General features: G+C 41.9%; 2 protein-coding genes across 3 annotated transcripts in view; both read right to left on the bottom strand.

Annotated features, from left to right (window-relative positions):
- Positions 1-1,498: 1,498 nt before the first annotated feature.
- Positions 1,499-16,174, bottom strand: part of LOC116034028 (phosphatidate phosphatase LPIN2-like) — a 32,178-nt gene continuing 17,502 nt past the window's right edge. For both annotated transcript variants that reach the window (XM_036002167.1, XM_031276624.2), the window contains exon 21: positions 1,499-1,698. The gene's annotated coding sequence lies outside the window, so the exon portion shown is untranslated. The remainder of the gene's footprint in view (positions 1,699-16,174) is intronic.
- On the bottom strand, positions 1,699-14,265 carry zgc:123305 (uncharacterized protein LOC641489 homolog). Its single transcript, XM_031276674.2, has 11 exons — positions 14,130-14,265; positions 10,828-11,028; positions 10,627-10,722; positions 10,335-10,510; positions 9,406-9,481; positions 9,124-9,272; positions 8,874-8,960; positions 8,226-8,378; positions 7,894-8,008; positions 1,920-2,023; positions 1,699-1,831 (listed from the first exon to the last, which is right to left on the bottom strand). Exons 2-11 carry the CDS (start codon positions 11,017-11,019, stop codon positions 1,699-1,701), a joined length of 1,281 nt encoding a protein of 426 aa, XP_031132534.1. The 5' UTR covers positions 11,020-11,028; positions 14,130-14,265.

The raw sequence follows: 16,174 nt of genomic DNA, 5'->3' as shown, positions 1-16,174 counted from the left end.
AATGGGTGTAGTTCCTCTTTAAGTACCTCTTGTCTAGTTTTTTATTTTATTGCAAAAATATACAGACTATAGTAAGAATGCAAAAAAATATGCAGTGATAGCAAATGGGAATTTTAATTTGTCTCTTTTAATTAAGTACAAAAGATTAAATAAAGTACATTGAATGTAAATGTCAATCATTTCACACTGACAAAGATAACAGGTGGTGCTTTATTTTAAATTTATATATTTCTATACAATTGGTTTAAAAAGTAACAGCAAAATCCTTAGCTCCAATGAATTTCCACAGTTGAATGATAAGATATGCAAAAAATAATAAATATAACAGTCATAATAGTATAAAGGCACGGCGCCAGGCTAAACCACTACTGTTCCCCTCCAAGGTCCGTTTACACTAAATCAAAATAAAAACTCATGTCTGCCTGGTCCACCTCCACATTTATGTAGTGTACAAACATTTCTAAACTTGGTATTACGGTACCTGAAAGGAAGGCATGTTGTAGTTTCACAATGATCATCTGCTCAGATTGTGTATTGCAATCCTCAGGTATTAAGAAAAAATAATGCTATTGTCCCTTACAACTCACAACTCAGGTGAGTCAAATGCAATTAGAAAACACTCGTGATTGACAAAAACAGAATATAGCTCAACATTGCTCAGGGCGAAACCCAGTTATCTCATACTTATTAGGGTCAAACAGACTTTAAATAATCCAAAGCATTTTAAATACATTCTCACACCATATTTGGTTGCTTGGTAAATGGAGCTATAGAAACCCTCCCTCCGTGGCCGGGTTAGCTCAGTTGGTAGAACAGGTGCACATATATAGAGGTTCAGTCCTCGACGCAGTGGCCAAGGGTTCGACTCTGACCACTGGCCCTTTGCTGCATGTCATTCCCCTTCTCTCTCCCCTTTCGTGTCTTCATCTGTCCTGTGGAAATAAAGGCCTAAAATGCCCAAAAAAATGATCTTAAAAAAAAAAGAAACCCTCTCTCCACTACATACAATCTCAACTGAATGAAGTATAACAGGTTTGTTTTGTAGCTTGTGTATCTGGGTCTATTTGAGCTTTGAGCATGAGCTCAGAGCAGTGAACTGACAATTTCCAGGTCAGTCACAGAAAACAGGCAATAGTTTTGGCATGTGCAGAATTTAGGCATCACTAATATACAATACGTATCTAATACAACTCAATTGTTATACAAATGTGTTTTTGGTAAGTGTTTGGAGCTGAAATGTGCAACAGTGTTATACAATTCAAATTCATATTTTGGAATGACTATGATACTGGATACTACACACAATAACAAAAAACTAAAACAGTCCAAAGGCATATTTGTCCAGTTGTGTCATGTTCATTGTAGGATTTACACATGAAAATAGCTAAACAGCCACAGTCTGTGAGCACTGAGATTAAGTACTGCATAATGTTTTTACACTTAAGTTTGAAATGTTGAGTCCATGCATATTATGACTTAATTTGGCTCTATCTTTATAAGACGGGACAGTCGCCTCTTTCTATTCCAGTTTATTCAGTGTCTCGTAAACAGGCACTACAGTTGGCAGGTCTATCAAAGGCAGTATTCAGGCATTCTGGGAAGTCTCATGCCTTTCAGGAAAAAAGAGTAAACAAAGAGAGTATATGTGCTTGCTATAAAATTTGTGTGTGTGGTGTTTTGGTAGATGTGGGTGTGTGTCTACAGTAGTGCATCCAGGTCCAGAAGCTCCTTCCAATAGGAGACCTCGGGACAGTCCAAAGCAGAGGATGTGCTGCCCTCAACAGAGAGCACGGGGAAGACATGTTCCACCAATTCACTGAGGAGGCTGTATCTGCAAAACACACACACAAATGTATTTTTGTCAAAATTTTTCAAAGCCTAAAAAGGGTGTTTATATCTGTGTTCTGTTGCACACTTACGAGGACTTGTTGACTTTACTCCTCTCCTGGATGAGCTCTCCTTTTGGGTTGACGGTAAATAACCTGGTATCAGGCACCCCAACCTGCTTGTAGGCATAAGCATCCTGCAAGATGTAAGGCAGCAAAACCATACAGTTACACAGAGTAGCTTCAGTGGGACTTTAACCTTTGCAGTATCTATGTAAACTAAAACGACTGTTTGGCTGTTATAGCACTCATCCATAATCATAAAGCATTAGCCAGTGTTTACTTTATATCCAACAAGCAAACCCTAGACTTTAAAGGAACACGCCAACTTATTGGGACTTTAGCTTATTCACCGTAACCCCCAGAGTTAGATAAGTCCATACATACCCTTCTCATCTCCGTGCGTGTTGTAGCTCTTTCCGACGGCTCCAGCGGTAGCTTAGCCTAGCACTGCTACTTCTGCTACTTTGGCGGAGTGATATGCTTGCACCTGAGAAGCACCGGACAGAGAGTAGAAATGCTTCGCTTTTCTGAGACTATAGTTCCCAGTTTATATACGGTTAGAAGATGTCTGTGTCTCATGTGACCTTGTTATTTGTACACGCTGTGACTAAACAAATCACAACATGTAAATAGGAACATGTTGGCGTTATTTTGTCTCTTATTCGGAGCAGTAGGCTAGTTGGAACCAATTACCTTCAGGATCCGTGCTAGGCTAAGCTACCGGTGGAGCCATTGGAAAGAGCTACAACGCGCACGGAAATGAGAAGGGTATGTATGGACTTATCTAACTCTGGGGGTTACAGTGAATAAGCTAAAGTCCCAATAAGTCGGCGTGTTCCTTTAATTCCACATTTCTCGCTGTAGGAGCCATTTATATCCACCTTTTAGTTAGATTAATTTAGCTATTATTTATTTTAGCCACTTGGGGGAGTATTGCACTGGGTGTGGCACGTCACTGGGAATTAGGTATATTTACAGGTGTGGCAATCAGTGAGGGGAAGGTGTGGATGGCGGGGAACACACAGTTCTTACCGTAGCCGTGAGCACCCACTCTACCAACAGCAAGCCACAGCACTTTATTAATCAGCACTGGGTGAAGTACTATTTTATGTAAAATACCATTTTCTACTTTTATAATAAACGGGAACACCACCCAGAGAAGAGAATCAATGCCTGGACCTAAGATCTTTTCTGCTACGCGTTGAGAACACCATGCCATCCATGCCGAGGCTTATAGGATAGCCTCTACATCGTAAGAACCTATTCCTCTTCGTTCGGATACGCTTCTGAATTGGACAGGAGCGTCCTGATTGTTTGGATACGGAATTGGATAGGATCGTAAAAACATTTTGCTGTTGACCACGGCGTTTGGATATCGAAAGGATTGCCCGTTTCATTGGATTGCTTACCTGTTGCGGAGCCTGGAAGTCTTAATTGAAACACCTGTAAGTCCTCACGTCATCCAGTACAGACCGCAACCACGGAAAGCTGGTGGGTACACTTTCATATATCTCTGCCGATGGAATTGGAAAAAACGTGGACTCTCGAAATTGAAATGAAAGACTGTTTCAGTGCTGTTGCTTCGTAAAATTAGGTTACTTGTTGTGCTGTTAATTGAAAGAAATTCCGACACTCGGAATATTCTAAAGTGCTGTGTTGTGCATGCTGTTGGCTGCCTCCGCGTAAGTAAAGTTAATTGTGCTGTTTCATTGAGTGCTTTAAACTTGACCAGCTTAACGCACAAAGATGAGTGCAGAGGAGGAAAACTTGCCCGACAAGGCCAAGACTGCTTCTGTGGCTACAGACGAAAATTACAGTATATTCCTGATAAGTCTAGTTCTGTTGTTGATGATTCGGGGAAGCGCACAATTTTTTAATACGTGGGCCGTTATAATTGACGTTCTCAACTACAATTCCGAGTTGTTTTAACTACAGAAATCTGTTTAGAATTATCTTAATAACGGTAATGCAACAAGGACGAAGCATGTCAACTGCGCTGCTTGTTTATTCAGAATGGATCGCAAATGGATCCGAAACGTAAAAAAAAAAGACTCGACCCTAGCTCCCTCAGCCGAATAGTGTGGGTAACAGATCAAGGCAGCAACATAATCCACGGTCTGCATGCTGATGCACTGGCCGACAACAGTGCTGCAGATGGGGAAGACACGATGTTGCACAGTTTATCTCACACTCAAGTCAGTGCAGGACATAGCCTACACCCAGAGCTACGGGAGAAGCAGGAGAGGCATAGCTTGCTCCCCACCAAATGAGGCTAATAAAGTAATGATTTAAAAAAACACAAATGCTTGATCAAGGGCCTGGCCCGGCCTGATCATAGCGGCGTAAAATATCGGGTCTGGTTTGGGCTCGTGCAGAGAATCTAAACTCTAATGTGAAGCAATGGTTGGCTGATGCTGCTGTAAAAAAGGACAATGACAATCTTGATGTGCTGTCTATAACAAATTCTGACATAAGGCCTGAAGATAGTATATCCAATGTTTCAAGTAAAGGGTCTCCCCTCTACAGCACATCTCATCTCCCCCCACAGACACTTCAAGCACCACCCCCCCCCCTGCTTTTCATTCACACCTGGCCAGGTGAGGAGACAGCTGGAGAGGCTTCACCAGCGCAAGGCTGCCGGCCCGGATGGCATCAGCCCCAGGGTCCTGAAGACCTGCGCCAGTCAGCTGTCTGGTGTTCTCCAGTATGTCTTCAACCTGAGCCTGAGCCTGCAGACGGTGCCGCTGCTGTGGAAGACGTCCTGCCTGGTCCCGGTCCCCAAGAAGTCGACTCCATCTGGCCTCAAGGACTACCGCCCAGTGGCTCTCACATCCCATGTGATGAAGGTGCTGGAGAGGCTGGTCTTGACCCGCCTGAGGCCGCAGGTGAGATCTTCTCTGGACCCTCTACAGTTTGCCTACCAGCCTCGTCTGGGAGTGGACAATGCTGTCATCTATCTTCTGCAGCAAGCTCATTTGCACCTGGATGGCGGTGGCAGCACTGTGAGAATCACATTTTTTGATTTCTCCAGTGCATTCAACACCATCCAGCCACTGCTACTAGGTGAGAAGCTGCAGATGATGGGTGTCGGTGCGTCCACAGTCTCCTGGATCACTGACTACCTGACAGACAGACCACAGTTTGTCCGCCTGGACCGTGTTCTGTCTGATGTGGTGGTGAGTGGTACGGGGGCTCCACAGGGGACTGTGCTGTCTCCTTTTCTGTTCACCTTATACACCACAGACTTCCAGTACAACTCAGAGTCATGTCACCTACAGAAGTTCTCTGATGACTCTGCAGTTGTTGGGTGTATAAGGGATGGACAGGAGGGAGAGTACAGAGCGCTGATGGACAACTTTGTGGAGTGGACTGGTAAGAATCACCTGCTGCTGAATGTGGAGAAGACCAGAGAGATGGTGATTGACTTCAGGAGGAAGGGAACGGCTCCGCAGCCCCTTTGCATTCTGGGTGGAAATGTGGACATGGTTGTACAGATACCTGGGTGTCAACATCGACAGCAGGCTGAACTGGAAAGTCAACAACACTGCTGTTTACAAGAAGGGGATGAGCAGACTATTTCCTGAGGAAGCTGAGATCCTTCAACGTGTGCAGCAAGATGCTGGAGATGTTCTACCAGTCTGTTGTGGCCAGCGCTCTGTTCTCCTCTGCCATCTGCTGGGGCAGCAGCATCGGAGCCATCGACACAAACAGACTGAACAAACTGATCAGGAAGGCTGGCTCCGTTATTGGCTGCAAACAGGAGACATTTGAAGCTGTGGTGGAGAGGAGGTCACTGAACAAGCTGTTATCTATCATGGATAACCCCGACCACCCTCTCCACCCCCCACTGGTCCAACAGAGGAGCACCTTTTCTAAGAGGCTCCGACAGCTTCGATGTCGCACGGACCGCTACAGAAAATCATTCCTACCACAGGCAATAAAACATTTTAACACTTCATCTCTGAGTGTTAGATAAGACTCATATACATCACAACTACACTGAATGCACCTTGCACAGCCTTGCACAATCATTACCAGTGAAACAGTTGTACATTTTTACTCCCCAACTTGCACATTAAGTTTATCTGTTTATCTATATATCGAAACAGTTGTACATTTTATTTCCAAATTGTATATATTTTTAAATATTGCTAGTGTATTATTCTATTATTATTTCATGTATATTTTTTCCTATTATTTAATGTTTACTCTGTACATGTGCTGTGTGTCTGAAATTTTGCTGCTGCAACAATGTTATTTCCCATTTTTTTGGGATCAATAAAAAATCTATCTATCTATCTATCTATCTATCTATCTATCTATCAAAACATAAAGATCACTCTTCCGTCCATTCAAAGGCCTCCAGTGTTATTTCTGCATGTTTAAAGGCAAAGGCTGAAAGGGCTGCACTTTTATAGTCTGCAGCTGCTTTGAAAAAAGTGCATGACATTGACTCTGAAGAAGAAGCACTTCAAATTGAAAAGGCAAAGCTGAAAAGGAAAAGGGAACTAGAGGTTAGCTAGAGGTTGAGGCCAAGTTGGCTGCTGCTACAGCTAAATTGTCTGTGTTTGAAAATGTATGTGGTGGTGAAGATGTGGATGAGTATGAAGACGATAATGGAGAAGATGCCATGAATGCCTATCTTCATGCTCACTTGAAATCACAAACATCAAGTTATTTCAACACAGCTCCTGTCTTGCAACTTCCTAAAGCTGTCTCTTTCCAACAGGACCATTCTCTGCCATTGGCTGTGCGGCGTAAAGGAAGGCCGCACATTTCACAAGCCCAGTCTTCTGTAAGGTCTAGTAACCCTTTGTTTTCAGTGTCATATGCACCATCTTCTCACAGTTCTGAAGTGCGGGGGAACGTCCTCGGACCCAGACCCACCAAAGCTGCACCAGCAGGACTTCAGCCGTTGATCTCACAAGGGAGTCGGCCTACCCACACACGAGTCTGAAGTGCAGGGAAACGGATCTAGATTCAGCAACCCTACATCAGCAGGATTTCATTCTTTGCTGACCTACAGGGTACGCAACCAGACCCTTCTTCTAAACCTAAGAGCAGGCATACTGGAAGAGGCCAAGCTACTGTTGCTGCCATCAATACTGCCTTAGGACCGACCACATCATCAGCTTGGCACCAACAGCGCAGAGGGCCAGCTTCACAGAGGAACAACGAAGAGTCATGCTGTGTGTGTAAGAGCCAGAATTCAGTGGAGAAATGTTCACAGCTTGATGAGATGACACAAAGGGAGAAATTGGATGCTCTGAAAGTAGGCAGAGTGTGTTTCAGCTGTCTGAGGAGAGGTCATATGAGCAGGGAATATGACAAGCCTTTGACATGTGATATATGTAAACACAATTTATCCAACTGTCCTACACATCGAATCTAAAGCTAAAACACAGGACATGTCAGTCAATAATGCACTTGTGTCATTCGATACATGTGGCCATACTGGGGCCGGAAGTGATGAATATGTTCCCTCTATTGTGCCTGTACATGAAGGCCAAGATTGGGAGCACAACTGTGAACACCTATGCTTTCTAGACCCTGGGAGTTCAGCTTCTTTCTGTACCCAACATCTCATGAGAAAACTGAATCTTTCAGGAGTCAAGACTAGCATTCTTCTTCGTACTCTTGGCCAAGAGAGGTCTGTAGATACATTCTTGCTTAGTGGTCTTAAGGTTTCTGGCTTGAATGAAGAAAACTTCCTGGACTTACCTGAAGTCTATGCTCAGAGGACCATGCCATCCATGCCTCAACACTCACACTTCATTTCTACCTGCTGGAGTGCATAACAGGAAGTGTATATTGAAAATAATATGTAAAAACATCTAAAACCCATGGGTGTGTTCTTTTCCCAGATGCATGATCTCTCTGTGATTATGTACACACAGGTTTGTGCCAGAGGCTAAAATCATTGCCAACCTGGAATAGCTTGACTGAAAACACTTGTTGCTGAAGGTTATGGCTGTATTAAGAGCTAGTCTGCAGTGTTGCTTACGTTAGTCTTGTTGCCAAAGGCCGCGTAGAAGGGCTGTCTCTGTGGGTTGAACAGGTCCTTGATGTCACTGAGACAGGCAATTTTAAACACCTCCGGCTTCTTCTCAATAACCTCTCTGCACAGGTCAGGACATAGTCAAAATGGACATCTATATTATTAAAGTGTTTGTCTCCTTGCATACATTTACACACACACACACACACACACACACACACACACACACACACACACACACACACACACACACACACACACACTTCTTTTAATTCAGTTCACGCTACAATGTATTAGTAGGAAACTATCTATAAAGTTGTAGTAGTAGTATTTGTTACCTGTGTAGTGCTGAAAAGAAGCTGCTTGGGGCCAACAGTACAGGGCCTTGAGGGAGGACAATGCCTTCGTCATTGACACACTGAAGGTAGTTCTTAGTGATGGCAGCCATACCTATGGCCCGTGCTGAACAATACAGGAACTTATAGCCATTTCTGCAATGAAAGGAGTGACCATATTAGCATTTTAGTTTCATAACATGGAAGAAGAAGAATGTGGAGTTTTCCACTTTTACTGCATGTAATTGAGTTGACCTACAGCATTAAGCCACCGAACACTTGCATCAATACTTTCCACAACACATATGTAATGTATATCCTATTTGTGTAACAGAAGATTAGCATTTCAAATAGAATCCAATCTTTATTCAATTAACTGAACAGCTGAGCTCGTTAGAAAAGCACAACATAAGGCATATGAAAATGGAGACAAACAGGGAAACATCTGGCAATGCAGATTAGAGACTCGGCTACAACTAATATTACATCGGAATGAAATCATCAGCAGTGGATCTGATCCTTTTTTGGCTTGTTAAGGTGCGAGTAATGTGTGTAAGTTCAGTAAAAAGACCTGTTAAAAAAGGAAAAAACGTTGATGGTTTTTGCTCTTTGACTGCTGATAATATTTTCCAAACAAGTCATTTTACATACTGGTGTATTTTGTGGTAGAGTTTGGCGATGCCTTTGTGTGTCCAGTCTTTTCCAAACTGAGGTAGAATCTGACCCAGAGCATCAGACCTGCAGCAGACAGACAGTGAAGACTCATAATACTGTAACTATGTAGGTTCAAACAATGTTCCACAGTACATCTTTAATAGTGATTTGAACTATGAATTGCTTTGGATCCAATGGTCTATTGGGCTATATACACTATAATGTGCAAGGAAACAGTTGTTTTTACTTAGTGATGGTGCCGTCTATGTCTGATATGATGACGCGATCGTCCCACTTCCACAGGTAGATGGCAGCCTCACAGCGGCAGGTGCCTTGGTATTGTGTGGTCACACTGAACACCACCTTGTTGGCTCCCTCACGCAGGTTTAACTGCTCCTGGTTATGAGAAAGGAGAGTTAGCTAAAGTGGACAGAGTGGTCATCCTCTACATACATTAAACATGTATGTGGGCATCTGAATGTGTGTGTGTGTGTGTGTGTGTGTGTGTGTGTGTGTGTGTATCTCTTACTATCTGATTAGAGGTCAGACGTAGTTTTTGGCCGAGGCCCGCCACTTCATCACTGTCGATGTCATCCAATGTGGCTCTGGAGAAACAACACACAAGTCAATTAACACTTTGTGTTGGGCTTAGATTTCTCTGTCACAGCGTATTTATTGATAAGTGATAAACTCCACAACACTTACAAATAAAATGATTTAGTGATCTGTGCAAAACACTTGACATGGTGATCTGTATTAGAGCCCGACCGATATACCGGCGGGCCGATATTATCGGCCAATATTAGGCATTTTCCAAACTATCGGTACCGGCATTTATAATGGCTGAAAAATGAATATTAAAAAAATAAAATAAAAACGGACGAAACACCCTTCAACCATGCACTCTACAACGTCCCTGTTGGCATCACTTGTGTTAAACCCTTTAAGTTTCATATCTTAAGTTTGTATTTTTATACATTTTATTTATCAGAACTTTGATACATTTTGACGTTCCTCTGTTCTGTTGTGACAATAAAACACATACGTTTATTTTGAAACTGCATTATCGTATCAGTCGGGCTTTAATCTGTATCGCTGATTGCCTGTCACATATCTTAAACTTTAGTTTTGTCAAACGCTGACGTAGCTGCTCATCATGACAATTGAATATAGGATAGAATATTTATTGAGTAATGCACCATATGGACAGAGTTTGAGCACACTCTGGTGGTGCAAAGGTAAACTACATATTGACAGTTTGAATTGATACACAAAATGTCTAAAAATAATTATGCCCCAATTATCAGTTCTTGTGTTGTGGTGCATATGTGAGGAGACTCTGCAGCTATGTAGAGGATCCATCTAAAGGTGACATGCACCTCCTCAAAAATGTAACTACATAACTACAAGTACAAGCTATGAGAAGTTTGCAGAGCGCAACAACTGTGACTGGTTTACTTGGGCTGCTTTGTCTTTTCTTCTTTTGTGTTTGTCCATAGGACAAAGTAATTCTCTTCTCTCAGGTGAGTATCAGATCCAGATCCGGTGATGGAGGATCCCTCAGGGGTTTCTTCGATCTCCTCAGGGACCTCAAGAGGAATTGGGGAGGTGCACAGATGGGCTGGGACCTGGGACTGAGGGGGATAACAAAGAAACGTTTATAATGATGGAAACAGATAACAGACTGCCCAAATGAAGTTACCAAAGAATTGAGAAATGGCCCATGGCCATCAAATTTTAGTCCTCTTACCTCCTTGTTTTCATTTTCCTCCACAAAAAAAGCTTCTCCATTGTCACGCAGCTTCATGTGCAGGTCAACTGATTCTCCATTGATCTCAATGTCCACCTAAAATCACAGTGATGCATGTATGTGTCAAAGAAAAAAAGCAGAGAAATAGAACTGTAGTATAATTGTAATTAAAATAATTTAATGAGACAGAGAAACACTGACAATCTTCTCCTTGGAACGCAGCACACCCAGCTTGCCAAAGCGGACGTGAAAGGGGGAACACTGGAACGATCCATCAGGCTGTCGCACCACAATGACATCGATCCCTCCGGTGAGAGTGGCGGGGTTAAGGCCACGGCACAGCTCCTTCGCCGTCCCAAACACCGTCTCCACAAACTGGCCCACAATATTCATGGTTTGGGACTGGAACCAAAAAAACAAGAAGTGAGAACAGTGAGGCCAAGTTTCACGAAAAAGGAACAAAAAGTGTCTGCATTCAGTATTTTCTGTTGTCTGCGGTTTGATCCTTGAAACTTTTTTCACAATTTCAGCAGCACTCAACAACAATGTCATTCCTTGATAGAAAATATAGAAGCCGCTATTATAGAATTACAACTTCTCATAACAATAGTCATCCAATTAACCAAACTAAACAGCAGGTGACATTCAAGAAATCATATTAAGCATGTACTAGGCTACATTCAGTATATGTTTTATGCTTAATATGGCGATCCTGTTATATAACCCAACAACATTCACATATTACAACATTTTTTAGGCCAAGTAACCTGTTTAAAACAGAAGGGTGTCGCCTGAATGATTACAAGGGAGGCATTACTAATGTATTGACTACATACATTGAATTACACCTTGGGCAAGACCCCCTTCGAGCCCCTCCATCTTTAACAAGATGTTGCTCATTGATATGTTTTTGGAGGAAGAAGATTTATCAGGCTGTGGTTTGGGTCTCTAATGGGATTTATTGATTAAAAAATAAAGACTATCACCAGCCTTAACCTTTAATCAATTAGTAATTTTTTAAAAGACAGAAAATACAGATTACTTTGTTGCTGCATTATGATATCACAATCACTATATTTGACTACAATATCCCTAAACGCATGTTTTGGGTGTATTTATATCACTATGGGGGTAATACTCAGGTGTCCACTTGTATATAAATGATGTGAAAATGTATCCCAGCACATACAGTAATGCTATGCGACGTCCCAAACTGGACACATCTGAGAGTAACTTTTTAGTAACAAATGCCCACCGGCCTGGGAGTGCACCATCCCTTTATCACTATTAAATCACTGTTCTTTATTATCCACCTTTCATTCCTTTGAAGACATTTGGCAGAGCAGCATTGTCTTTTTTTTTACCAAGTTGGATTGCTTTCGTGAACTTCTACTATGTAGCCTACTTTTAGTTCTCAACACCGAGTCTGTTTCAGCCCCCCACCCTTTCCCCTTCTCACACAGCTTCTGTGCACGACACCTTCTCAGCAAGCAGGGGCGCCTGCAGCTGCATGGGGGCGCCAATTTGCCAATTCCCCAATTCCCCACCAAGGGGGTAAGCCTCTCCCTGGAACGCGTGGCTCCTATGGTGCCATTTTGATGCTACCTCCCGTTAGCATTCCATTGACTGCCATTCATTTTGGCCCAACTTTGACAGTGAATAACTTTATATCTGAAGCGTTTAAAGACGGGGCCCACTCACCAGCCCATATCCAACCCATATGGGCCCCACATGGGTGTGAGGGGACATGAGCAAAAAAAATGTAAAGTTTAGTTTCATGTGCTCACGCAAAACGTTCATGTGCACGCATGAAACTTTTGTGTGAGCACATGAAAGCCGTATATTGATGTAGCCTGGGCCATACTGGAGACAGTGACAGCTAGAGAAAGGACTACAGTACAGGAGTTAGTTGCACTACATTTTAATCTAGGTCTTCATTATAAGGACATTGCTGCTTCGCTTGCAAGTCGTCACTATTATATTGTTTCGATACAACATTTAAAACAAATTTTAAAGTCTTGTAATCTGTTCCGGCGCAAGTGATACAGCGATTTGGAACAGGTGTTGCACCAAATTCTGTGACCTGTCGAATTTTGTGACTCTAGAGGGCGCTGTTGTATTGGAGTCTATGACTGTACCGAGCTGTACGAGGCACTTACGCAAATAACGTAAGCTCATAGAGGACTAAAGACATATGAATGGGCTACTAAAGAAATGAACTACTTACTGAAATTCGAATGCAGATCTATTTACTGAAATTCTAACGCACAGTAAACGTAATATAGTCTATTTTCATCGACAAACAACCATTTCTGCAGAGTTACAGTGGGGTAACATAATTTGACAGTAGGCCTATCAAAATGTGACCTTGTCCTGTTGAAGTCAATATATGTATAGTATAACATGGGTTGTGCTATAGGGGTCAGTGGAATGTGGCTCAGTGCAACATAGAATGGTATAATATGGATCAATATAATATCAGGACAGTTTGTGGTGTGTCCACTATAGTCGATGCTTTTCTTTTTTCTATATGTACCTTGTTGTCCACTCTTGTTGTTATTGTTTGTTCTAACATGATGTGATCACTGTTTTTGTCCTTGTTTTTTTGTATATAGTCTGCATATAGTGTCTTTGTATGTATTCATTAATTTGTGTGTAACACCAACCTGCCAGGGGGTCTGCAGATGGAAATGAGCCTAAGGCTATAATCTGGCATATTTACATTTGTGAAAATGTTCATTAATATGTATTGTCCCCTTTTTCTTTCAAATAAATAAATAAATAAATAAGTCCACCTGTACTGAAGTGATGAGAGCTGTTTGGAGTCATCTGATGGTTTGTTGTGTCCTAACCTTCCCAAGTTCACCTGTTGATTGGGCAGCTGTTTGGTTGCAGTCTCCTATAGCAATTATGTTCTCGCATTCGAATTTCAGTAAGTAGTTAATTTCTTTAGTAGCCCGTTCATATGCCTTGAGTCTTCTTTGAGCTTACGTTATTTGCGTAAGTGCCTCGTCAGTGTGTCAGTACAGCTCAGTACAGTCATAGACTCCAATTCAAACAGCGCCCTCTAGAGTCACAAAATTCGACAGGTCATAGAATTTGGTGTTATTACTTTCATTTATGAACAGTCACAAACATCTGGTCAACTCCACGAATATAAGTGGATGTACACAAAATGCAAGGAGAATGGATTAAACATAAGGAAAGAGGATGTTCGATTCATTCTACGAGAACTTAAGGGGTGTTGAACTGAGGAGTGAGGAGACGGCTCCGTCGCCGAAACTACTTTGCTAAAGGGCCTAATTATAACATATGAAAACAAATCTAGAGTTTAGTTAGTGAAACTAAACTTTAGATTTATTTTGCTCATGTCCCCTAGGGGCTCCGTACAAATCACTAGCAAGCGAACTGTATTCAACTAAATACTCGATTGTCCGTCATTACAAAAAAAGTCAAAGAATTAAGTGAAAGACAAAAGTAAAAAAAAAAAAAAAAAGACTTACCTTTTACAACAGTTCTGTCTTGCTTCGACTCTTCCTGTTCAGGTAGCTCAGAGTCAATAACGCACTGACGCAGAGATCAGCAGTCCGCCTTTCAAAACACTGACGCCTTCATTTGACCCAGGTCCGTGGGTCCGTGTATCATCCGATCATTTGTTTTTGTTTTCACATATGAAAACGAAAAAACGAAATTATGACTTGATTTTTGGTTTTCCCGTTCTTGCACGGAAATCAGAAATATATTCGATATCGATATTCCGATTTCCCCTGTGGGTGGTGCTAAATCTGATTGGCAGGATATGCATTCATTGTTTTTCAAATTAAGAGTTTACCCACACTGTATTTGTTAGCCTGTAAAATTAATAGTCTGTATGTAAAATTAATAGTCTATATGCATGCTTTTTGTCACCCAATTATTTGGCTTAACTCACTGAAAAAATCTATTGAAATAGCCTAAATGTAAACATGTTCACGCATTGACAGACAAACGATCTGTTTTTGTAGGAGAGGGGAAGACCATTCTCATCGTTTAATCCTGTTGTGTTCAAAGTCATGTTAAACCATTTTTTGTTCCCAGTCAAAAATAGATAGTACTTTAGTTAAGCTAGATTTACATTGAAGCTTCGAGTTTATTTCTATTTCATACCCAAACAATACAAATAAGTGCTAAAGAGCTGATGAAAACATTGGCTTCTAAAGCATTTGTTAAATAAAATTTAATATATGACTAACGTTTTTATTTTTTAATTAACAGATCGTGCACCTTTTCCAGATAAGTAAAAGTCTAATCTCTTGTTCATTGATGCCCTTTGGGTTAAGGTAAGGTCATTCAAGTTTGGGTAAATGTAATATTCTGTCAGCACACCACATTTTGGTGAACCACCTCTTCTGTGTAGGTAAGTAAGTTTCTATTTTCACCAATTCTAATTCATACCAGTCTAATCTCGAATGGCAATTTGTTTAAGTACATCATCAAGGTAAGTTGAAAAATATGGACAGTTTATAGCTGTCCATATTTTCTATATAAGTATTGTGACACCAAGGACTATAATACATTAAAAATATGCAACTGTTCTATTTAAACTTTGTTAAAGGTGCAGTTTGCAGTGTCCAAAGGTCTGACTGGATTGTCCTGCACAGATGAGCAGCGCCACTGGAACTCAGGGACACGGCGTAATTTAGTCCCCAAAAGGTTGAGCAATATATGTTTCAGGCACCACAAAGACAGTTCTGATGTCTCTGAGAACATCCTGCCCATCTCTCCATCTCTACCGCCAAATCCTGCCTACAGCTCTGAATGAAGCACTGAAGATGAGCTTAGAAGTGTTGCAGTGGGCAGCCTTCTGCACAAATGCATCTCTGCTGAACCAGAGCAAATTCCAGCAGCTCCCACAAAGCTCCAGCAGCCTCATAGTGAACATGGCACGGACATACAGTGCCAGAAATGCATGTCATTTTATGATATGTACATTAAATTAGATGGGGATAAATGTGCCAGTTTGGAGGAGTCCACTAAAATGCAGAGTGCCTCCCACTTGTGGTTTGATGCTCGTAAATTAAGAGTAACTGCTAGCTCTGCAAAAAAGGTCCCCGTGCGTGCATCTACTAAGCCAGATAACTTTCTTAGAGAGCATCTGTTTCCTAGGTTCCACGGGAACACTGCAACCAGGTATGGCCAGGAGAATGAGGAGGTGGCCTACGCGTGGATGGAGAGCTGTGGGTTTGTAGTTGAGAAGAGAGGCACTGTAGTTAGTGTCACAGAACCATGGCTTTCTGCAAGCCCAGATGGCGTTAACTCCACAGAGCTGCTGGAGATTAAATGTCCTGTTCTGGCCAAGAACTGTTCATCTCTGGCTGAAGTGTTTTCCAGCAAGCTCACAGATGTGAAGATGGTGGACGGGGTTCCACAGCTGCAACCAAATGGATCCCGTGGTTACTACCTTCAAGTCCAACTAGGTATGTTTTGTACAAGACTAGAGAGATGCAAGCTGCTTGTCTGGGCTCCATCTGAGAAAGTTGTCATTGATGTGCCATTTGATTTGGAGTAT

This window comes from Sander lucioperca, chromosome 6, assembly GCF_008315115.2.
Source record: "Sander lucioperca isolate FBNREF2018 chromosome 6, SLUC_FBN_1.2, whole genome shotgun sequence".
In the NCBI taxonomy this organism is placed as follows: domain Eukaryota; kingdom Metazoa; phylum Chordata; class Actinopteri; order Perciformes; family Percidae; genus Sander; species Sander lucioperca.
Note: the sequence above shows the minus strand (reverse complement) of the source record. Positions and strands in the feature narration are given on the sequence as shown.

Excerpts from the sequence above, each read along its gene's own strand:
- zgc:123305 (XM_031276674.2), bottom strand. The coding sequence starts at position 11,019 with ATGAATATTGTGGGCCAGTTTGTGGAGACGGTGTTTGGGACGGCGAAG. Across the intron at positions 8,961-9,123 it reads ATAGACGGCACCATCACTAA|GTCTGATGCTCTGGGTCAGA; the intron begins GTAAAAACAACT and ends TGTCTGCTGCAG. Across the intron at positions 8,009-8,225 it reads TTCTTTTCAGCACTACACAG|AGAGGTTATTGAGAAGAAGC; the intron begins GTAACAAATACT and ends TGACCTGTGCAG.